General features: G+C 43.9%; 1 protein-coding gene across 11 annotated transcripts in view; it reads left to right on the top strand.

Moving 5' to 3' along the window:
• The window catches only part of LOC104146584 (monocarboxylate transporter 2), a 46,708-nt gene extending 23,507 nt beyond the window's left edge, over window positions 1–23,201 (top strand). For all 11 annotated transcript variants that reach the window (XM_068907755.1, XM_068907756.1, XM_068907761.1 and 8 more), the window contains 3 exons: window positions 12,343–12,486; window positions 17,425–18,300; window positions 21,373–23,201. In XM_068907755.1, the coding sequence (XP_068763856.1) occupies window positions 12,343–12,486; window positions 17,425–18,300; window positions 21,373–21,665 (1,313 nt within the window). In that variant the 3' untranslated portion in view covers window positions 21,666–23,201. The remainder of the gene's footprint in view (window positions 1–12,342; window positions 12,487–17,424; window positions 18,301–21,372) is intronic.
• The last annotated feature ends 433 nt before the right edge of the window (window positions 23,202–23,634 follow it).

Here is a 23,634-nt window from a genome sequence, read left to right on the forward strand (position 1 = left end):
TCTACATTTTTCATATAGATGAAGAGCTCTTTCCTTAACCTAAATGAGAGCAGTGTTATGGAGCAGAGTCTTCGCCTCACGCAGAGGACGAGATCTGGATCTGCCTGTGCGGGACTGGGGAGAGGACACCATCCTTTCCTACGCGTGCTTTCCACTGCCAGTCAGCTCCTAGGGATCAGGCTCCTGATGTGATGGGGGCACACTGAGGTTGTTAAAATGTGCAGCACTATATGGCACTACATCGTCCTGCTGCATGGTCTTTGTAGGGTTTCCGTTGGCAAACCTGCTTCCTTGGACTTTGTCATGACAATGCAAGATTCAGTCTCCGAAAGTCTTGCCTCGCCTCATATACAGGCATGAATTTCATTCAGGCAGACAACCTTAAATAATATAGTTGGAAAATTGAAGCATATGCCCCAGTTGTGCCCACAATACCAGAGATGTCCTTTTTCCATTTTTAGGGTGGCATGTTTTAAACTATGCCATAGAAGAGTCCCAGGAGATAAGCATTACCCTAGGAAAGGAGGAGGCAGCTGAGCTCCCAAGAGAGAGAAGATACACAGTATTAATTTGCTGGTAATTTAGTTGCCCTATCCAGCATCCGGGGGAGTAGCCAAACATTCTGAAAATAAGGAATACTGATGCTACTAATTTAATAGCAGCAATGTTCTTGTAGCTGTTACATTCTCCTCTAAGGCTATAAGAGAGGCAAGGTTTGTGGGGAAGAGTAATATCTTGTATTATGGCCAGCTGTTAGAGTTTGAAAAATGAGCAGGCTTTCTGGCACATGTGCCAGAATAGAGAGAATAATTTAACACCTAGGACAATATCTGCATTTTCAGGTTTTTTTATGATGACTGTGTGGCCAGAATGATCCTTTCATCATTGTAATGAAACAACAGAAGCCGTCTGAGTGAAACTCAGAGACCAAATCCTGGCACAGAGTCATTTCAGCTGATAAGCTTGAGTAGTCATGGCTATAGTAGAAGAAGTATGACCTTTTTTCTTTTCTAATTTTAAAGGATCTGTCTTTTGCAATTGCTGTGCAGCTAGGCCTTATGTGTGTGTTTGCATAAAGCTAGTAGATGTAGGTATTTGCTGCTTCTGTTTTCCATTAATATATAAAACCTTAAGATGTGTCAGGACCTTACATTGTTTTTAATCAGTTTCTAAAGCAATGGATTCTTGGTCTTTGTCCCTCTGTATGCTATTGTTATACAGCCCCAAACTGTATAACTATCCAAGAGGCTATTTTTACATATCCAGATTTGTATTAAAATTAGGGAATCACTTTGTTTTGTAAAGACAGAAACATAGAGCCACCTTTTACAGCACAACAAAAATGAGAATGTTTTGGAATTAAAAACCTTATCCTGAAGTCAGCCAGTGCTTATTACTCTTGTTATTTATTATTTATCACTTTGAAATTGGATGAAAGTGTGCAGATTTAATTCTGGAGATGCCCCACAATTGATTCTTTTCTCTGAAGAAACTTTCTCCCAGAGCTTGTAACTGTTTAATAGAGCATCTGCTAAAGCAGCAAGGGAGAGATTGCACTGTTCTTGAGAAGCTGAAAGTTGACAATTGACCTTGAACATTTAATCCAGGATTTTATAGCTATATTGTATTACATTGCTAGAATGATAAATTGCAGTGACAGGTTTAGAAAGGACCTTACAACATGCATTGACATAAAGCAATATTAATTATGAGTTTGATTCTGCAGTTTTTACGTTATCAAAACTGCCCATGTTCTCTTCTGGTCTGGTCCGAACCTCCTCAAAATCTTCCTCTCACTTGAGAAGACCTCACACAAGGCTTTCCACCCATCCCGAGTGCTTACAAATAATTGTAAAGTACCACAGCACTAAAAGGGGAAACTGAGGTACAGGAGGGGAGCTGATTTTTATTTTTTGTCAAGGACAAACAGCAAGTGAGAATCAGAGCTTAGGTTAGGAGGTGCAAGCTTTCCTCAAGCCATTTTTGGTTATGATAGGTCCCTGGTGGTCCACAGGGCCAGGGCAGGATGTGCTGCTGATTGGTGGAGCCTGACTTCATGATTGTATTTCCTACTGAAAGGTTGGTGATGGGGGTGCCTGGCAATGCCTGGGAAGTTGTGTGTATTGTGCATTGGCCATTACAGTGGGAACTGCCAGCATTTTGCAGTGACTTTTCTGTTCAGAGACCTGAACTGATGGGAGCCCTCCTCGCGGTGGAAAGAGACCTGCGTTTGTGTAATAGCAGGTTGCATACATTGAGGAGAGACTGTAAAGTTGCTGTCCAATTTAAGAAATAATTTTTCCATGGCAGGAGTCCTTTTGGGAGTATTGTGCTCACACACTGTCACTGCCGTTTTCATCTCCTGTTGCTGAGAAGTGAGCTACAGCAGCATGTACAGCAGCTCTCACTTTTTATTTAAGAAACCCAAAGCCCTGAGCCTGCAAGTTGTCACACAAGTAGCTTCACTCCTAAAAAGCAGAGGGGTTATCCCTGTGCATGATGCTTGGGTGATCGCAGCATAGGGATTCGATCATTTTCTGTAACTTGGACTTAATGGAGAAACGAAAAGGTCAGTACAGTTTGCATTCAGAGATGCTCAGCACTTACTGGTACACATGTGCAGTGCTTATCTGCACTGCACAGCGGGCTGGTCTCCAGTCTTTCCCGTAATGCCACCACTGTGGGCAGGAATGAGGGTTGTTGTTCGTGTGTGGAACCAGCAAGCGTGCGTGCAATCCTCGGGGCTGCAGCTCAGACAGCCAGGCCATGTTTGACAGAAGTCGTAGCCTGTTGTCTCATCCCCTTCAGTAGCCTGTAACTGTAGTGATGTCCTCCACTCTCTTGTGCTCTGTGCAGCGGTTCATGGAGAAGTGTCCATGGCCGGTTGGTTCAGAGTGTTTCCAGGACATGCACGTCCCAGGGGTCAGGGCACCGGGAGCCTCTGGCCCTGCCACTGACTGCTTCTCCTGCAGTGAGTGCTGTGGCCTCTCATGCCTCTGCTCCCTGTCTGCCCTCTGCGAGCCCCGTCTGCTGCCTGGAGCTGCTGCGGAGACCCCTCACTGAATGCGCGCCTTTGGGACAGATGTGAGATGACCTGGGGACACTGGTTCCTTGAGGCGTTTTGAGTTCAGTTCAGTCTCTTCAGCAAAGGCATTCTGTGCTGTTTGAGGTGCCGTGGGTGTTTCAGGAGCTGCTTCTTCTGGGAGCCGTGTCTTATCTGACCGTCCTGTGGGACGTCTTGCTCGCCTGAGGGTGTCTGAAATGGCATTCGCCACCTCCTTAATCAACCCGTAGTACTACGTAAGGGTTGCAACAGAGAGGAGTGAGGAAAGGATGGGAGAAGGACAGATGATATTTGCAATAATGCCTCATGTGTCAGCTCTCTCAAATTAAGCACTTAAATATTAGTTCAATCAAAACTTTTCAAATAGGGCTACAGGTTTGCCTGGGCATATGCTTTTCTGCCCGGAGATTTTGTTAGGTTAAAACAAGAGTTATCTGTTTATCCACCATGGATATGCAGCATCCTGTCATACCATTACGCCTGGTGGGCAGCCAGGCATCGTGTCCCAGGCCTAGGCAGACAGTCGCTGTGTACCAGCTCCATGGTGCTGGTCATTACCCTCTCACATGCTGTGGTCACCTCATGGCATCCCGCCAAGCATTAGTCTGACTCCCTGTGTCATTGAAACGATGAGTTCCCATGCCGGCACGGTCCTGAGTGTAGCAGCACTGTTTATGATTTTGGATTTTGTTAAGAAAGCTGGGTGAAGGATTATTTGATTCCTGTAATGGATGGCGCTGCAGATTCATATACTTCTACTGGCTCTCGGAGAGCACTCAAGCCCTACAAGGTCACCACATATGTGCTTATATTTTTTATTTTTTTTAAATAGCCCTGTTCTAGTTAAAAGCAATAATAGCACTATAGGTTCAGGTGAAATATTTCTGTGTTCGTGGACTTGGTCACAAAGCTTTATCATTTCGTCCTTCATTGGAGCTAGCAAGGTCACTAGGCAGGAGTAATAGAGATGTGATAGACTTAATAAAAGCAGAGATTAATAAGAACTAGGAAGAAGAAAGCAAAGGGTTTTGGTTGGGGGGTTGCTAATGCTTCATAGGCAGGTGTTAGGTCCAGGAGTAAGTTATAATCCACTCCAGCAAGTAAAGTGTGAATGTGTTAAAGCTTATTCCACCAATCAGTACCGTATGAAAGTTGTGTGTTGCCACAGGAAGGAGCGTGAAAGCTTTTATGCCACCCTACCTGGCAGTATTGCAGTTATTCTGCCCCTGGATGGTCCCCCCAACAAAACTGGTCTTTCGGTCAAATTATGGAGAAATGCTAGGGTATGGACAAAGTCCTTTTATAAACATGCCCTGATTTGCTGATTTGCTTGTAGGGCCAGTGTGTTAAGACCACTAACAAACAACTCCTGATCTCAGGGGGTAGGTATTTTGGTAGCGTAGGAAACTCACGTTCTGCAGCTGGACTTCAAATGGAGACAGAGAGTCTGGAGCTTCTCAGATAAAAGACTGCAGTTCTGCCAAAGCAAAAAGTTAGCTAAGAAAACCCATGGGAAAGAAATTCAAAAACCTGAAGTCGTGATCTTCAGAAGGTCAGCGGCTGTGATCTGCTGTGTGGGTGTGATCCAAACCAGCAGCCCAGGGAAAACCACTGAGCGTGAGCAGCTGCGTGCTCAGCACCTGGGACGCCATCCCCTTGCAGGAGCAGTTATTTCGTTGTCTAAATATGAAGTGACACAAAGGACCTTGGCTCCAGCCCCGATTTGGGAACTGTTGGCCTGTGGCTCCTCAGGGCGCCGCAGGGCCAAAGCACGTCAGCTGTGTAATCTGGAAATTGAAATGCTGAGGCGCTGATCAGATAAGATGGCTGGATAAGAAGGAGGATGCTTTGTCTCTTTGAAGCTTGGCCATCTTCTCCTTTGTGTGTGTGTGGTGGGGGGATTGTTTGTTTTTTCTAATCAGGATGCTGCTGTGGCAAATTCATGTAGTTCTGCTGGGAGGTCAGAGACTCTGGCTTTCCAAGGACATGTCTGGTGGGTGCAGGGAAGAGGGAGGGAGGGCTGCTGCAGCTTCATTTCTCACTTCGTTTATTATCCCCCCAGGCTTCTCAGCTTGCTCCTGGTCCAATCCTGCTTTGGAGATCAGCGCCATAGAGTGTGAACTGAGCAGTTTGATGATCGAGTAGCACACGTCCAGACAGTCTCCCCCATGCCTGGGTTGTGCTGATCGTGAAGGGGTCGTGCTGAGATTGCCTTGCCCTGCAGCGTTTGCTTTAGCCTCTAAAAGCAATGCTGTTGTCCCCTTCAATGTACAGGCCACTTTCCTCACCCAAGAGGAGGGAAGAGAGGCAGCTTTTAGAGACCTGTTAGTTGTTGGGCTGCTGTCATGTGTGCTGGACTTATGGCTGCTTATTTAAAAAATGATTATTTGCAGTGCAAATTAATAGTATCATAAGGTGTCAGGGAGGCTCAGGGGTGGACTGGTCCTTGGAGTTTGCTCTCTGAGGACTAGCTGAGGGGTATTTGCTACTGTGACCGTCACCTCAACTGTTCCCTGTGCAAAAAAACCCATTATACTGTATTATTAACAGATACTAATAATACTTCTCCAGTAAATTGGACTAGATGAATGCAGGGTCAGTTACCACAGGTCAGCTGGCAAGCAGCAGTTCCCCGAGCTACAGCGCCTTGATTGCTTGCCACTGTGTGAGTATCCACGTAAGAGCAGGAGCCCGCAGAGTCCCGGGCCTTTTAGCTCTGTTCTAGCAAGGCAGGAAACCTGCAAAGTTGTAGGTGTTAAGATGCCATCCCTTTCCCCCTGCTTTGACATGTCACCATGCCCGTATTTTCCTTCCTTTCAGGACACGTATCGTTAATGGGTGCTGATTGCTAATGCTGATGTGCTCTGCCTTGGGAGGCTGATATATTCTAGCAGCATATTAATAATACAGGGGCACTTGCTTTCATTTAAGGGGTAATGAGAAGGTTGCTCTGTTACAATAGGCTGATACCCTGGTGGATAAATTACAAGGCCAAAGGCAGTGTTGTTATTCCACTGAGGGAATGAGATTATTACTGAGGAAATTGCAGGACTGCTTCTGTCGTTGTTTTACTATGAGCGTAATAATAGACTTTGTTTTATCAGTATAAATGATTTCCCCCTGTTTCCTCCCAGCTGAGTATGCTGCACTCCTCATGTCCCAACTGACTCCCTATAGTTACTGAGCTCCTTAGTATTATCTGTGTTTTCAAGCAGTTTGAAAAATATTAACTATCTAGGCAGTTTTTTTGGTGCTGGCCAAGCCCCCTGTGCAATAAGAGCTCTGCCTGCTTCAGAGCCGCTGGTCACTGGGGAAGGGAAAACTGGGAGCAACTGGGGTGCACCTTGGGGACCCGTGGTCCCGAATCTGCCGCCACAGGGGTCCAGGGCAGAGTGCAGGGCTGCTACGAGTCTCTCTTATCATCTCCATGGCCATCCCAGGGTTGTACCAACAGAAATACAATGTTTGCACTGGCTCTGTGCCGCCTTACACCACCAGAAGGTCAGTCTTGCGAAGCATGGGATTTATCCGTGTGCCATGGAGGTCTCTCAGTTTCAGGGTCTGTCCTTCTGGATCTTAGTTCTTTGCTGTTTGTCTGAAAGCTCTGCGGAGAAATATTCCAACAGAAATTCATCTGAGCCAGCCTCCACTGAAAACTGGGAACGATGCTTCTGTGAGTTAAAGAAATCCTACAAACCAAACCTTACAAATAAAGCATATGTATTGTCCAAAGTACAGAAGAGAAGAATTTTTAAATAGAGTGCTTATTAAAAATATACTGGTGTTTTGCACCAAAACTGAAAGTTTTCCAGCTCATTTAAAATTAATAACTCTTATTGATAAAAACAAAAAGGCAATTTCAGGTGCCTCTGTTTAGTGCTGTTGTACTTGCAGGAGTTAGAGCTGATCTGGATTGATATTTCTTGTTAAATGCCAAGTCTATGTTCTGATCCTGTCTGGATTACAGTTCAGGGCAGTGCCTCAAAGAGAATAAATGATAAGATGGCCTGGCTTTGCAGAGGAGATGATGATCCAGGGTATTTTGCATTTTCTTTCCAGTCTTACAGTCTCCTCTTAAGGGTTCTTTTCACTTCTGAAAACTCAGAACTCAAGGTGAAAAGTAATTGGACAAGCTAACAAATGACTTAGGGCTTGCCTTTTTTCCCACAGGCGAGTTACTGTGTTTTGCATGCCATCAAAATCAGCTTCTTTGGCATGGCCTTTCATGTACCAGCTAACGATGAATGGAAATCTGCCACAGGTATGAGGAAAAGGGGCTTTATACTGGACAGGCACTAAACCAGCATGATTTATATGGGCTGAGGATAGTGCTTTACACCACATCAGTCTTCTGGGGATGCTACAATCCCAGCAGCATCTTTAGGGGATGTTTGGCATGAAGTGTTGTTCCCTAGTCTGCGGTGTTTTATTGCAAGCAGAGCACCTACTCCATGTGCACCCTGCTCCGCCAGGACTCTGGGTGTAAAACAAGGCATTTCTGAGCATTCCCACTGGATTGTGCCAGCCTGTCTGTGCTGGCTCGGGACCCGGCAGTGCTCCAGGTATGGCAGTGCGATGCTTCTTGGGAGACATCAGGCTGAGTTAGCTGGCATGTACCCCATGCTGAGTGCTGTGCTGCTCTGGGTGATACCTCCACAGGTATCTCTGGCCTGTCCTCCAATTTGTATCATAAACCCCAGTGCTGGCAGCAGTGGTGCTGTGCCGACTTGGCACGTCGGTAGCAGACTGAGGCTCAGCAGCTCCGTGTGCACTCTGTTGTCTCACATCTGTTGCCTTGTGGTGGGTGATTAACCGTCACCAAGACTGAAAGCTTGAGCTGCCTCCTAGCTCATGAGGAGGAGGCAGCTTCCTGGGTCGTGCGATGGGCTGTGTCGTTTCCTGGAAATGCTGTCCCTCCCTCCGCAAAACACCTGCTGCTATCATCCCTATGTCAGCAGTCTCGTCCTTGTAATGTATTGGGGTGCAAGGCAATGATTCAGTTTTCCTTCCAGTTTCCTCACTAGCACTTGCCAGGCATCTTGGTCCTGACTGGCACGGGCCGAGTGCTGCTAGCCCTGGGCGTCTGGGCGCTGGAGCAGGGAGCGCTGCACCGGCAACATGCTCAGCGGCGGAGCCTGGCTTTGCTCCTCACCATGACTTTTCAGGGAATTGGTCAGCGCTTGCGTTGCTGATCCTGCAAGGTCATGCCAAGTAAATGGTGGCTTTCTGAGAGCTTGGCCAGCTGTTTATCTGGCCAGTCCTCACCTGACTGTTAATTAAGAGACAAAAATCACCCTGACTCCTTTTAGCTTCACATGCCTTCAACTTCTAGGAAGTAAGGATGTTTTAGTTTGGCTTCCAGGACAGGAAGCCTGTGGTTCCTGCACATTTGACTAAGCGAGTGTTAGCAAGAAAAGGTGCCTTGGGATCCGAGTTGCATACACTGTTACCTTAATTGGTTTCTGTGCGGTAATATACAGCATCTTTATTCTTTTCATGCGTGCTGAATAACTGGTAGATGACAGGTCCCACTTTTCAATTCCACTGTGTTTCCAGAGGCTGTCACACTTTTAATTTTTGCAATAGCTCCAAGCCAAGCAATAATCGTGTTTCCTATTTCCCCCAACTGCGGTCCTGGCTTTGTTGTTCACTCTTCTTAATTCCTCTGCCCTGACTTGAGCTATTCAATGTTTTCTGAAACTGCCCAGAACAGTGCTGTTAAAGTTACCTAATGTTTGATGGCTAGCTGTCATATGAATGTCCCCCAGGTTGCATGTGGCTAGATGGCAGGAGAGGTGCATCTGGACCTGTTTGGTGTAACACAGATCACTTCAGACATTTGGGCCAGGTGCAGGTGTGCGTGCCTGTGCTTTGCATGTCTGCCCAAACTGGCTGGTCATGCGTACTGAAGTGTGCACAGCAATGTGACATATTGTGTGTTCCAGTTTCTGCAGAGATGGGACAGCTTTTGAAAGCCTGCTCCATTAAAGTCTATGGACGATTGCCTGTAAATTTCTGTAGCGCCAAATGACTTAAGTGGAAGTAATTTTGGGGATGTGATTTTGTGTTGCTTCAGTGCATTTGAAAGGTCTGCTTAGGACTATTACAAAACCTTGGTTCTAGGAGCAGCAGCTCAGGGAAGTTTGGCTTCCCAGGTGTTTGAGGGCTGGGCTGGGTTCTCTGGTATCTAGTTGAGGTCGAGCTGCTGCTTTTCCTGCAGGTAGAGGACTCGTAATGGCCTTCTCTGTGGAGCCTGCGGTGTGCAGTGCCTGGAAAGGTTTAGTCCAGATGCTCTGCTTCCATCTTTCTCCTCTAACTGGCTGAGTTTAGTATCTTAGAGGTCTCCAACCCTCAGTCATAGATGGTTGAAGCTGGCCAGTGAGTTCAAACACAGTCACTTGCACATGCGTGCGGTGATCCCATAAGCCGTGCTTCTTTAGAAAAGCAGGCTGAAAGGTCTGCACTTCAAGCTGAGGTTTCAGAGTATGAGGGAAAAAGGCTTATGTTGCTTCCTAAGTGTGTCACAACTCCCTGCCGAACATGGCACAGCCAAGCAGGTAATGCCTTTGGGACCACAGCTCTCGCATCAGGCCAGGCAAACAAATGGGTCTGGTTATCCTCATTTAAAGCTGATAGCTCTGATTATAAAAGATGAAGTCTGTTTGCTGAAGATCTTGCAGACCTGCTATAAAGCTGCTGCTGAGAGATCAGACTGAATGTCACACCTGGCCTACAGAGACAGGAAAAGGGCCACCCTCGTGGGAGCAATTACAGTCTCACAGCCTAACAAGTTACTGGTTGTGGGTTAAGGACACGGTGCCTTCATCAAGGCTGTCCCAATCATAAAGGAAGGATGCTCTCGTCTGCTGAGCCCCCCACTGGAATATGAGCTTTTGACTTCTCTCTCCACCGCTGTTATATCTTCTGCAGTCTCTATGCTGGGTTGTCCCCATAGCGGGGAAGGCAGAGCAGCGTGTGTCCCTCCTGCAGTCAATTCCGGTTCACCATCCACCGTCAGGGCACAAACGCATGCGTATTGATGGGTGAAACAAGCATGATGGTTTATGCGCTGGAATGAGAGGAACATGGTCCCTTCTCCCATGGTGGATACTGCAGGAGTGGAGTGTATGTGAGCATTTTGTTTCACATCTTAGAGCGGGGACTTCTCTTCCCAGGGACTGCCCCCAAGTGAGAGTAGGAGAGGGGCCTTAGCAGGAACCTTACAGGCTTTGCGTGCTCTGCTCCGAACTATGATGTCCCATAGTTTTAAGCCTAATGTGAAAGAATCCTTCTAGCAGGAGAAGGGAATTGAAAGCACACTTTGTTATTTGGGTTATTAGATTGATTCTGGAGCAACGCGGACATGTGGAAAATTGAAAAATGGAAAACTCATGTCCCCTCAGGCTGCAGATGAATGGGTTGGTGCCTTTACTGAGGAACATTGGCTCAGTCTATTGAAATACAGCACACTCTGAGACAAACTCAAGCGTCATGCAAGTCCAGATCCTGTCCAGGGGAAGCTCAGTGAGAAAGAGGCCTGTTTCCCTCTGTGCTGATCTTATATATTTTATGTATCTTCTATATCTCTTTCCCCAGTACTTCTCATTGAATTCTGTAGTGCTGTGCACAGAAGAAATGCATACATATGAATCCAGTTACAGGGCTAGGAGACAAAACCAGCTGCATAATTATATCCTCACACATGCTTTAATTGAATATTGTGTACTGTGGGACTGGCTCACACATCACGCAGTTACTGGAGTGTTGCTAGGACTCTGCTTGCAAGTATTTCATTTATTAGTGTTTGAACGTACACGAGTCTAGTTGAAAGTATTTTACATGTTACAGATGTACTGATAGGCGTCATTCCCTAGATTAAACCAGTCATGCCTACCATGTTTTATTCTTGCACTTTGTGACAGCTAAGACCTTGTTTGGATGCTGTCTGGCACACTGAGTGCATACTGGGGTTTTCAGGTCCTGTGTGCATTGGAGTATCCAGGGTCGGGAAGGAGTTCTGGCTCTATTTCTAGCTGAGTTTTTTTAATCAAAGAAAAATATCCAGCCTAATTGCTTTATGGTGAGGTAGGTCCCATAGTCAAACTCTTCAGAGATGCCCGTAAGCTTAAAATACCCATCCCCAGTGTGCTGTATGTGGACACCATGAGCTACTGATAACTGCAGGAGTGAAAGCAAACAGGTACACTAGGTTCAGAAACACGATTGCTGGGTACTGAGAAGCACCATAAATACTAGGCATATGAAAAGATAGTAAATGCTGCTTGAATACCCCTGCCTCATTTCCCATACCATTTTTGCAGCATTTTGTTTCAAGGTTTTTGGACTGATACAGAATCTTTTTCCTACCTCTTGTAGCTTGTCTTCTGAACCAAATACCCTTTCCTGCTCAGTTTGCTTTCTCTATTTCTAATTTCTCAATCTGATGTAACTTAAAGGGTCGCTGTGCTTTGAGCAGGGATTGGACCAGACACCTCCAAAGGTCTCTCTCACATAAATTATTCAATGATTCTGATTTTTACTGGTCCTCCAGCTATTTGAGGCTACTATACGAAAGAACTCCCTTCTTTCCTCTTCTGCCTGAAGCTGCCTGCGTGTTTCACTTCCTCAGATTTTGATGCTTCCTTTCAGTGTCTACGTTCCTTGTTCTGCCATTTCCCTTTTTCACAATTTTGTACTTTCCTGGACTACCTCTTTACAGTAACGTACGACCAAATTGGTTTTTTTTGAGCTCCAGCTAATTCATCATACCAAACTGTTTCCATCTACGTTGGCTGCTATTAAGATTTAATTAACAACTCTTCTGTTGGAGCATCAGTCCTGGTCAGCAGTACTGAACTGCATTAAATAGAGGCATTACAAATGGAACAGTATTCATGATATCAACCTCGTAATACAAACCAGTGTTTCATGTGCATGGTTTAGCATCCTAATAAATCAAGAAATTCCTCTGTTTGAATCATGTGTTCACCTGATTTGGTATTGCTGTTTTCCTTCTCTCTGGACACCTTAAAGTCCATGGGGCAGGGACCATCACCAACTGCACATAACCACCATGTGACATGAGACATCGCTGCCATCTCAGCAGAGCACTCCCTGTGGTACAGGTCTCTTTTTCCATTTTGTTTCTGAAGTCATTGTAGAAGCCATCAGCAGCAGCTGAAGGGCACTGATATTGCTTGCCTTGTATCAAACATGCCCTTCTGTCAGAGGATACCTGCCTGAAAGATCATTTTGGGTTTTTTGCACTTTTTCCCCAGGTCCTATAAGCAGTATTTTAGTAAATCGCTATGGCAGCCGACCCGTGGTTATGTTCGGAGGCCTGCTCTGTGGCATAGGGATGGTCTCGGCTGCCTTCTGCACCAGCGTCCTGCAACTCTACATCTGCGTGGGCTTCATTACAGGTAAGAAGAAAGCATCTCCTTTTCCTTGCACTTGAGGCTCACTTCCGACTGCTCTGACACCTTCCTTGCATACCTCGGCCAAAGGCAACAGGGGAACCCAGGCAGGCCAGGGGATGTGCGCGTTTAAAAAGCTGGTGGAATAAGGGCCTTCACTTGCTAACTGCTCCAGCTGAGTTTTAGCAAAGAGCGTATTTCTTGCTAAAATCCATATTCCTTGCTAAACGTCGAGGGGGAGAGTTTAGCGTGGGCTATGCTCTTTGCAGATGAGTGGCAGTGGTAAGGGTGGTCGTTAGTGCCCTCGGCCCTGCTGCGCTCTGCCCTGGGCAGACAGGAGTTCTCTACGACTGAGAAGAAAGCACCAGCAACCCTATTGATTATCTATGATTATCTATGTCCATATAGTCTGTCTATGAGATATATGAAATGCAGATGAGATTTGAGGGTGGGCTTCTTGGGTTTTTTTTTTTGCTGGTTGGCTGTTTGTAACATTAGGAGATTATTTATCTGAAAATAATAACCACTAGAGTGTGTTGAAAATGTGGAATATTTTCCCTGAAATATAGTTCATTTTTTCTCTATTGAAAAAAAAAACTCTATTTCCTTATTGAAGTTCCGTATCGAAATATATATTTCCATATTGAAAACTCTAACAGGAGAAGGTATAGCCTCAGTCCATGACCTTTAAAGTCTGCAGGTGCTGGGTCATTGCCTTCAAAGGCAGCTGGATTGGAGTCCTTTATCTGTGTGAGTATAGATGCTTAATTGTAAGCTGAATGCTTACAATGATTCTGATTATTTTGGCAAAGGTACAGCCAATGTTTCTTCCAGTGTAACTACAGCATCTGCCCCAAAAGATGAAGCAATGAGTTCAAAATTGGCCTTCTAGGTTGCAAGGTGTGTGGTTTAATGAATGTTCTCCCTGTCACTGCAGCTGCATTGGGTTTTGGTGCTATCTGAACACGAAAAGTATGAGCTCAACGTTTAAATCAATAAAACTGACTGCTAACAAAGTAAGTTGGAACAGAAAGTTTGTCACCCTGTTCTCTTACACCAACATTGCTTTATGAAATCTGCACAGTGGCAAAGAAATGCCCGTGTAGGATTCCTTCCATTAAGCCCCTTTCTTTCTACAGAGAGCCACTGTATTTAGATAAAACTCTGCTATTAATGAATAAATCTTGCGGATTCCTTGAAAGAGAATCCAGAAACAAAGTGACAAGAAATAAACATTGCCAATGCCTCCTATGGATAAACTTAGAAGTAATCTGTCGGTGCCTGGGCCTGCAGCATTCCCTTCTAAACAATGGTCCTCCAGCAAGTTGTCCAACACTAGGTTAGCATATGGAAAACATAAATTCTTTGCTGTTAATATATGCATTTTGGTGAGTAGAAAAGCTCAGACATGGAGCAGTACTAACTGCCTTTTTGGGGGAGTGAGGCAGTTGTCCCCGTTGCGTGGAGTGAAGTCTACTGGTAATATACATCTGCAGCTGGTCCGCACCAGCCAGCTGACTTGGAGGCACACTACCCACTGTAAGGACAACTATGAAACAAAACTACTTCTTAATGGAGGCAAAAAATTGTGATATATGTATCATGCAATGGCTCCAACCAAGTTTTGACTGTTCCAGGTGCTGCATAAAGCCGTGGGAAGGCACCAGGTTCTAATTTCAAGGGTAGTTTTGTGCCTAAGAAAAGGCTTAGAGGGAATTTTGTACCTAACCCCAGTGGACCTTGGGTTTTTGAGGATGCTGCTGCTCTTCTTTGGCCCCTGAATATCTGTGCAAATCTGGTCCTGCTGCCCACCCCAGAGAGCTGCTAATGCGAGTTGTGCATGACAAACACACACGTAACCCTTCTGGCCGTGCCAGAGTGCCCAGGCGAAAGCTGCCTCTGTGTTCCCTTTGTCACCAGTGCTGTGAAGCTTCCTCAGAGCAAAGCATATTTTTCTTTGTGGACCTCTTTCCCTCCTGTATGTTGAGTGTCCACATCTGTATGGATGGAGTCTTAGCTAATAAGCCGTCATCTCCAGGCATGGCGTGTGTACTAGGGAAAGAATATTAATTTGACAAAGAGAGGGAGACACTTGTGATTCTGCTAACATGCTTAATGCTTCTAATTACGCCTGAAGTGTTTTTCCTGGTCAGGTCTAACATGGAAGCATTCAAGGACAATTATATAAAGCAGCTTGCTGATCACATGGCTGAGACAGCGTTACTGTAAGAGGAGAGAGACTTTTGTAAAAGCAATTTGCGATGAATAAAAAGCAACCTGTAAACATCAGGCTTTTTCTAGCCACCTCCTTAGTAGCCTGAAAAGGAAACACACTGACGTGAAAGACCGTGCTCATGTAATTCTCAGGGATGGAAATAAAAACAAGACAGTTGGTACTAGGAGGTCTCTGCTGCAGTCCTGTGTCTTTGGCATATTAATCGAAATCTCTTCAGAGGAGCAGAGCAAGAAGTAGCTGTTTACGGTGGAGGGATTAGACACAGCAGTCTCAATTGCTTTCTTGATTGTGTCTTTTCCATTTGTATGCAGATCAGGGGCCTGGCTCCACTGTCAGAGGCAGGTCTGAAGCAATGCTGTCCTTGGTGGCAGGGAGCTGTGGGCTGCAGGGGACACTTTCTTTTGCATATGCTGTAAAAGCCAGGTTCTCTTCTGCAGTGATGGTTTGTTTCCCTGTAGCACTTCAAAGAAGAAATGGGGTTTTCAAGCTGGTGTCCTGGATGACTGCCAGCTCGGATGTGTGACATAGGCTTTCAGGCACTCAGGCCCTTCTTCCTGTCTGAGACAGAAGCAGCAAATTTCAAAGCTAAAGACAAGCTGATAACAATTAGTCAGAGCTTAGTTCAATCCGTATCAGTTAGGCCACAACAAAATAAAAAGGGATCGAGGATGAAGCCTGTTGACTGAGGACACCGAAGGCTTTGCCTCGGGTCTCAATGTTAAGCATTGAAATAGCTAGTGGGCTCTTCCCTTGAAGAGCTACTAAAGGATGGACAGTATCAATAGCTACGCAATGCAGTACTGTAGCACCAATTATTTCCAACTTCTGGTAATGAGGGAGATGCATTCAATATAGGGAAAGATGTTCCCGTGGCACAGACCTAATTCTGTTCATATGGCATGACCAATAGGCCTCTCTGTCACGCCTTGGGGAGAAAATGGGGTTTTTTGAGGAACAATTTCAGTCATGGGAATGCTGCTATAGTTCCCGCAAACTGGAATAAAATGGATATAAATATTTCCATCTGAAGTCAGCCAAAAGCTTAAAGTAAATTGAAATTCCAGTCAGTCAATTTGAAACTCTCTAAATTTAATTAATGGGAAGAGCATGAGGTAATATTAAATTAGATATGTCTGACTTGCAAATTAATGTTCACATAATAAAAGATTCTAGTTGATTATTGGTTAAGTGGGTAGCTGGCAGCCAATCTAATTTTCATTCTCCTCTGAGGGGTTCTTTTGGCCACTGCATGTGGTAGATCCTTACCGAAAATGATTTTGTGAAAATGAATTTTCAATTCCTGCGCTAACCTAGCACCCTGGGAAATATGGAGTTAAAGCAAACTCTAATCCACTGTATTGCATCTTCTCAGGTGAAACTAATTCCTATTTCTGAGAGCTGGCGAAGGTATTCTCTAACTAATGCTCTGTTTTGCCTCCGTGGTTCCCAGGTTGGCCCTCTTCACAGGGATGAATTTGATCCCTTATGTGTGATGTACAGTGTGTACTTCCCAAAGATATGCCCTACCAAATACAGGGACCATCTAGAAGAAAAATTTTATGCTCAGAATGTGTCTCCTCCCAAGACAATGCTAATATGTTCTGGTTTTTTTCAAATTATTTTCAGTGCTTTACGCTTCTGAGTCATTTTTAATAAACAAATCCTAGATTTGGCAAAAGACATAATTTTGTAAAAACATTCAAACTTAAGCTATTCAACATCAGTTGAATTCTGCTGCATCAGTTGGATTCTGTTATATCAGCTACTAATGATAGCGTTCTTTAATTAATTTTGAGGACCTTGACCTTTCCAAATTCTCTTCTGTAAAGCAATATGCCTAATTATGTACTGCACAGTTAAACAAACTAATTATATAGACTAATGAACAAAAAAAAAGTCTGCATGACCCTATTTTCAGGATTCATGTTCTCTGGTATAATCACTTCAAGGATTACATTTCTGCTTTGTTCTAATGTGGCTCATTCTTTCCTGGATGATAGGGCAGAAAATACGTGGCATGATTTTTAAATGTCATTTTGATGAAGTTCTGCTAATTTAACTTTTTAAAGAAAAGCAGCATGTAGAAATTTTGAAAAGAGAGATTGCTTACTGGTGCTCTGCAGCAGAGCCCCAGAAATTTCAGACTTTGAGATTTTACCTGCACAAGAAAAGCTAGTTAACCGTATTAGCAAAGTAGATTTATGAGACCATTTATATATCTAAATGCAAGAAAAATAAATTTTAATTAAAAGAAACACTCTAGGGTCCTGTTTAATTACCGTCTTCAGTAGCTGTTTTGCTGTGTACTTTCAGACCTCTTAATCTTTTGCATCAGACCTGAGTTGCTCATGTCACCGCATAAGTAGTGGAAGAGACGGCTGAGGCTATATTTCTGGGGAGGTCTGCGTGCCCTCCAGCATTGGTTAAGGGTGTAGTTTTGATTCAGTACAAAGCAAACTCTTGGAGGTCAGGTTTGCCACCCAGAAGGTTTGCAGGCCCAAAGGGAGGGATGTTCTGTGACCCAAAGCATCTTTTTGGGGTCAAGTTCCCCAGATTCAGCAGCCAGGAGTTTAGGGTTATCTTGAGCAAAGTTTCCATCTAGGCTATCACATTGAAGAGCCGCCATGAATTTACCTAAAACAGTGAGCTGAGGATAAAAGGGTCTCAAATCTTCCTTTGTGTATCTCAGCTGTTTTTCTCCATTGCAGGATTTGGCCTTGCTCTCAACCTCCAGCCAGCTGTGATAATCATAGGGAAATACTTTTTAAAAAGAAGACCCATCGCAAATGGCCTTGCTATGGCAGGGAGCCCTGTGATGCTTTGTACCCTGGCTCCTCTCAACCAGGTCCTTTTTGACAATTTTGGCTGGAGGGGCAGCTTTTTAATTCTAGGGGCAATTTTATTAAACTGCTGTGTGGCAGGAGCTCTCTTCAGGCCCGTGGGGGTGGCCAAACAGTCGGTCAAAAACCAGATGATTGAGGAAGGGAAGGAGGCTCCAAAAGAAGAGGTCACTAAGATGTCTGTGGAAATGAGCAATCCCACATACGTCCCTGCGGAGACCAAAGTGGAAGAGGAAGAAGAAAAGGACTGTTGTGAAAAAATCAATCAGTACCTTGATTTTTCCCTCTTTAAGCACAGAGGGTTCTTGATTTACTTAATTGGAAATGTGCTTATGTTCCTGGGTTTTTTTGCCCCTATTGTTTTTCTGGCACCATATGCAAAGCACATTGGCATTGATGAATATTCAGCCGCTTTCCTCCTTTCAATTCTTGCCATCGTAGATATGATCGCCAGGCCTACCACTGGCATCATTGCGAACAGCAAGTGGGTGAGGCCAAGGATTCAATATTTTTTCAGCTTTTCTATTGCTTTCAACGGTGCCTGCCATCTGTTGTGCCCCCTGGCTTCAGGCTACACAGGGCTTGTCGTTTACTCCATCTTTTTCGGCTTGGCCTTTGGCATGGTCTGTGCCATGCTTTTCGAGACGCTCATGGACCTTGTGGGAGCTGCTCGGTTCACAAGCGCCGTTGGCCTGGTCACCATTGCGGAGTGTTGCACGATCCTACTTGGGCCACCGATTGGAGGTGAGTGTGTTTCCTCCTTTAATTCCACTGGGACGTCCTTCCTCGCTCGAAGGGCCTATGTTTGTCCTCTTGCAAACGCAGTTCATAAGAAGTGATTCTAAATGTTTTTTCCCTGCTTCTCACCCTTTTTTTCCATTAGTAACTAGACAGAGAATGCAGGTCCTAAATTTCTGCTCCAGCATTTCTTCTCTACTCCTTTCAGTGTAGTACTCCAATTGAAGTCAACAATTTAGGGGGTGACCTGGATGCAGGAGGAGGAGTTTAGTCCCTGAGCCTTTCAGACACTTAAACTGAACTTGTACAGTGGGACTAGCACTCACAAAGGAACGTGCACTTCAGGCGATTTCTCCTGGAAAGCCTGTTGCAAAAGGCTGGAGGCCACCATAATTTAAGTTAAGTGAAGCACTACGAAATCCTCTTCTTGACTCAAGTCCAGGTTCTTAATTAATATTTACTATTTGTCTCTAAGGCTATGCTGGATCCAGCAATCTCATGTAAATATTTTAATTTTGGTCACAATAGTTTACAGTGAAGGTAATGCTTGAGTATTTCCATTTATGGATTTCTGTCATCTCAGCACATCTGATAGTTTTGAGGCTGCTCCAAAAATAAAAATGAGTTTATTTTTGGTGGTACGGTATTTGTTTTGAGCAGATTTGGGTTTTTTTATTTTTTATTTTTAACCAATTGAAAAATGTAGTGTCCTAGAATATTTAATAGAGTAAAAAGCAATTATGAAACTGACTGAGATCTCTATTCTTCTTCTGAGCTCTCTATTCTTCTTCTTGTGGAGTATTTCCTCACCTGTGAAAAATGCATCCTTTGTTTATCTCATGGTCTGCGCTTAGAAAGATAAGCGGTGCAGTGAGCTCCTGTGATTTTAGGAGCCTCGTCTTGTTTCCTTCTATAGCACATTCAATTCTTTGTCTTTGAAGAACACACCATATCTGGAAGACCTAATATTTGGGTCTAGTAGACTCTAGTAGGGTCAAATTCAATCTGACTTAGCTATGGATTAAATGGGTTTGGAGGTGACATCCTATTAGTGTATAGATATCATCCTCTGTATGCAAATTTGCATTTCATAGATATCATCCTCTGTATGCAAATTTGCATTTCACCTATATGCAAGCTAGAATAACTGACTTGTTAACTGGTCACCTTTAGGTGTGCTGTACGGTTAAAATACTTAACTAGGTTGTGTGTTCTGTACGTATTTGGATATGTAAAGGTTAACTCTGCTAATTCTTTTGAATGTGACAGCGTTTCCAAATAAGTTTAAAAACTGCACAGACAGAAAGCAGAATAAATCCATTTCCTGGATTCAAGACTTGAGCTGGCTAAGCTTCTTATTCAATATGACACATCTGCAGAGCCATTTAATTCTTCGTATTACCATGTAGCTCACAGAGTGTGACCGAAGCAGCTGTATCCTCTTGTTTTCTTAGAGATTCATTATTTAATTAATGACAAACAAGAAAATACGATTTAAAAATGACCATTTTCTGAGTTTTTTCTGTGTGGAAGATTAAGTTAATGACCAAAGACTGCTAATGAGGCTAAAACAGTTCTATGTAATACTCAGCAATATTAGTTTTGTAGGGTTTTCCCCACCATTTTAATAAGCAGCAAATTTATTGGTCCTTTGGCATTTTAATAACCTACTGCAGGGTTCTGCTTTAATGAACTAAGTAAATTGTTCCCAGTGTGTTCTATGACTTTATCTTATTCTCAAAGGAGAAGAGGCGAGACTATCCTAGTGTTGAATTTTCCAATACTCTACTCATTAAAACTCCTGTTGAAACCTATTTAGGAGACCTCTAGGTCATCCTGATTAGCAGAAAAGGAAAAATTGTTGCAATTAGCATTTGGTTGATGTTTCATGAGTAACATGAAAAACACAGTGCATTGAAAATAGTGTACCAAGAGATGTAGGAATGATTCAAGAAGAACTGTTGACCCGAAACAGTTAAAACTATTATTTTTGCAATCAGTAAATCTATTTAGTGGCCATAAAATCCCTTGTTAATGTGAGTATGTGGTGGGATAATTAATCATCAGATTTTCAGCATTAAGAGTCAGTCAAGAAGTCCTCTTTTTAAGGAGGAGAACGTATTCCAGAAAGTCAGGGGAGCTAATGGCTGATGGGTCAGTTTCAAGCAGGAGTATCTTCTCCTATGAAGGCCAGGTTAGAAGTAGATCTTACTTTAATTAGTATCTAGGATGTTAAGAATGGTCCACGTTGCTCTGGTAAATGGGAATTAATACTCGGGATCATAATCCCAATAACGTTTGCATTACATTCTGACATAATGGAGAACACTGACATTTCAATTAAGTCATCTCCCTTCAATTATTCTGTAAGTCTGTAGCTGAGGCATTAACCTTTGAGAGGAACCTGTCACATTTGTCTTGGCACTGAAATTATCTGACGTTTACAGCATCATCTTTGCTTTCCCTGGAACTAATGTTTTCCAGTTCCACGCAGTGCCTTTTCACCTTCAGGTCACGAGTTTAAATACAGAAAGGGCAGCTGTGACCAAAAGCTGAGTACCCTCTGATGCTGGTGAATGACCCGTGGTAAAATAAATTTGTGGGTCTTAGTCAGTAGTCTGAGATGAGTCGCAGTGGCCAGATGTCCACCTCACAAAGGTCTTCCTGAAAGCTGCCCCTTTTGTTGGCAGCCTCAGGACTAACAAGTTGGACAAATGTCGTTCACCCTATAGGCGATTACTGAAATCAGTAGAGGGACTGTGTGCAGGCTAAGTGACCTGGGGTTTTCATTTCTGGGTGGAAAAACAGACGTACCTGAAAAATCCAGAGATTACGATGTAGGTTCTCTGTCCCCTTCTGCTTAACTGTACAAATTATTGATAGTACCTCTGACATTAATGTAGCTACCTGCAGACTGTAAAGTGGAGCACGTGTGAAGTATTTGCAGGATCAGAACTGAACATATCAGAAGTATAAAGATTGTCGCATGCCGCAGGAGTGTCCCTTTATATTTAGGAACTGCAAACACAAAATTCTTGTCTTTATCTCTAAATTTCTTTTTTAATGCATATTTTACAGGAACTCTTATTGATACCTTTGGAGACTATAGATATATGTTCATTAAATGTGGAGCTGTGATGGTCTTGGCAGGAACATTCCTCTTCATCATGAATTACTATAATTATCGTATGCTTGCCAAAGAGGAGAAGGAAAGAAAGGCAAAAGAAGAGAATCCTAAAATTGTAAGGACAGAAAATGAAGGTAGAAGTAACTGGAACAAAGAAACCCTACAGGATGGGCCTGAGCTGGAACCTTTGAGAGATGAACGAGAAGGACTAAAGACGGAAGTGAATGGCACAAATGAAGTTTAAACCTGTTCTAATGGACTGAACAGGAGATTACTTCTGAGTTGCTTAAGTTGACTCTAGCTGTGAAATCACACTAGGTTTTTAAATTCTGCCTTATGCTCTGCCATATACATCCTCCTCTTTGTCTTAGGAGAAGACTAGGACAGAAACAAGTCTAGTTGCTTATAAAGTGCTCAGGACGCAGAGTGTGGTATCCATTCATATACCAAAGGTCCTGCATGTCCTGCACTATTTTTCTTATGTATTTCCCATTTCCTAGAGGTTGAATGTGAGTGTAACCCATGCTCCGCTTTTATTCCCAGTACTACAGATCTATTTGGTGAATAGGCCGATGGCCATCAGAGTCAATGCAGAGCCCTTCCATTAGCTTGAATGGGCTGTGCATAAAGTACTATGATGGCTGGATCGTCTCATGATGCAGTCAAAACACTTATACTCGCTCGTGCCCTCAAGCCTGATCGAAGCCTCTCGTCTTCAGCGTGTTGGACTGCAGCATCGGAGCTATCCCAGGATTTGATGCTGCCTTCCACTGGTGGCTGCACTGTGACATACATTTCTGTCTCATGGAAATGTAAAATAGATCTTATGCTTGATTTAAATACAAAATAAGCTAGAGCCGCTTGAACCAAAGGAGGGCAGTGTATGCCTGTGCATGAAGTGGCAGCAAGGCAGCCAGTCCTTGTGAAGAGGCGTGTGCTAGGAAGGTGCTGACTTGTGGTCGCTCACCCTGGCTTGACCGGGGACCTCTGCATTTAGCAAAATGCCTCGAGAAAGGTGGCATTCTGCAGGGGGCCTGCATACCACAGGAGTCATTCCCGTCCCTTTGTCTGAGAAGGGCAGATCATGAGAGGGCAGTGCTATGCGTCACTGCTTAAACTTTGAGCAGCATTCAAACCATGCAAAATTCTTTAAAACTTACCCCGAGAGGTTAGATAGTCCTTATTATCCAATATCTGAGTGCCTTACAGTTTTTACCATGCTTTTTCTTTCTTTTAACAGCACAGTAAGGGCTATTATTATTAATTAATGGTACAAATGAAGAACTGAAGCACAGAGCAGCTACAGGCATCAGCGTGTCTGTGAATAATCCTTAGGTATTCTACAGTGTAATGGGATCCATTGCCCTGAGCTGGGCCCCTCGGCCCCTGACACGAAGGAAGTCATCAGCCGCGGGGAAAGGGTGCTGAGAGCCTGCCTGCTGAGCAAAGGAATCCCCCGCTCACTTGTGTCGTCTTGTGCAAATTCTTTTCATTGAAATCCTTCATTCCACTGAACAGCAATGGCGTTCGGTCTTTGACTTCACTAGGACTTGAATTTTATCCTTCTGTTGTATCTTGCATTTTCTCTGAAAAACAAAATCTATTCAATATATTTAGGGCTTTGTTGCTGTGTTTTTAATATTCTCTAGTGCTGTCAAATATATCTATGGCTATTCAATAACAAAGGCATTGATGGAAGGTCCTGAACATTTTCTAATATGCCTTCTGGAAGCTTTAATGTAGTTAATAAATCTCTTTTAAAAAAAATGAAATGAATTGACCTTTGCCCAGTGTGATCTATAGGTTAACGCTGCCCTTCTACTTGGTAAGAAATTTAGCCTCATAGGGTTTCCAGCCCTAACTTCATGTACGCGGTAATATGATTCTTGGTCATTGCCTCTTATTCCACGGCCACCTCTAGGAACTCCTTACCACACAGTTTCTCTGACAGCTTCAGTGATTTCTTGTTGCTTCTGCTCAGAGGGAGCCTTGCTTCACAGCTTGTGCAAATGGATGGACAGAGTTCACCAAGATTAAAATTGGCTTTACCTCATGCGTTGTATCTGCCTGAAGTTACAGTCAAAATCATTACTTCTTCAAGGGAAATGTTTTATTGCTTGATACAGTGATGTGTTCAACCTTGGCTGTGATATCCATATTTAAGAGAAAGGGGAGTGATTCAGACTACCTACCACAGAGCTTCAAGACCATGG

The sequence above is a fragment of the Struthio camelus genome, chromosome 14 (assembly GCF_040807025.1).
Source record: "Struthio camelus isolate bStrCam1 chromosome 14, bStrCam1.hap1, whole genome shotgun sequence".
Lineage (NCBI taxonomy): Eukaryota > Metazoa > Chordata > Aves > Struthioniformes > Struthionidae > Struthio > Struthio camelus.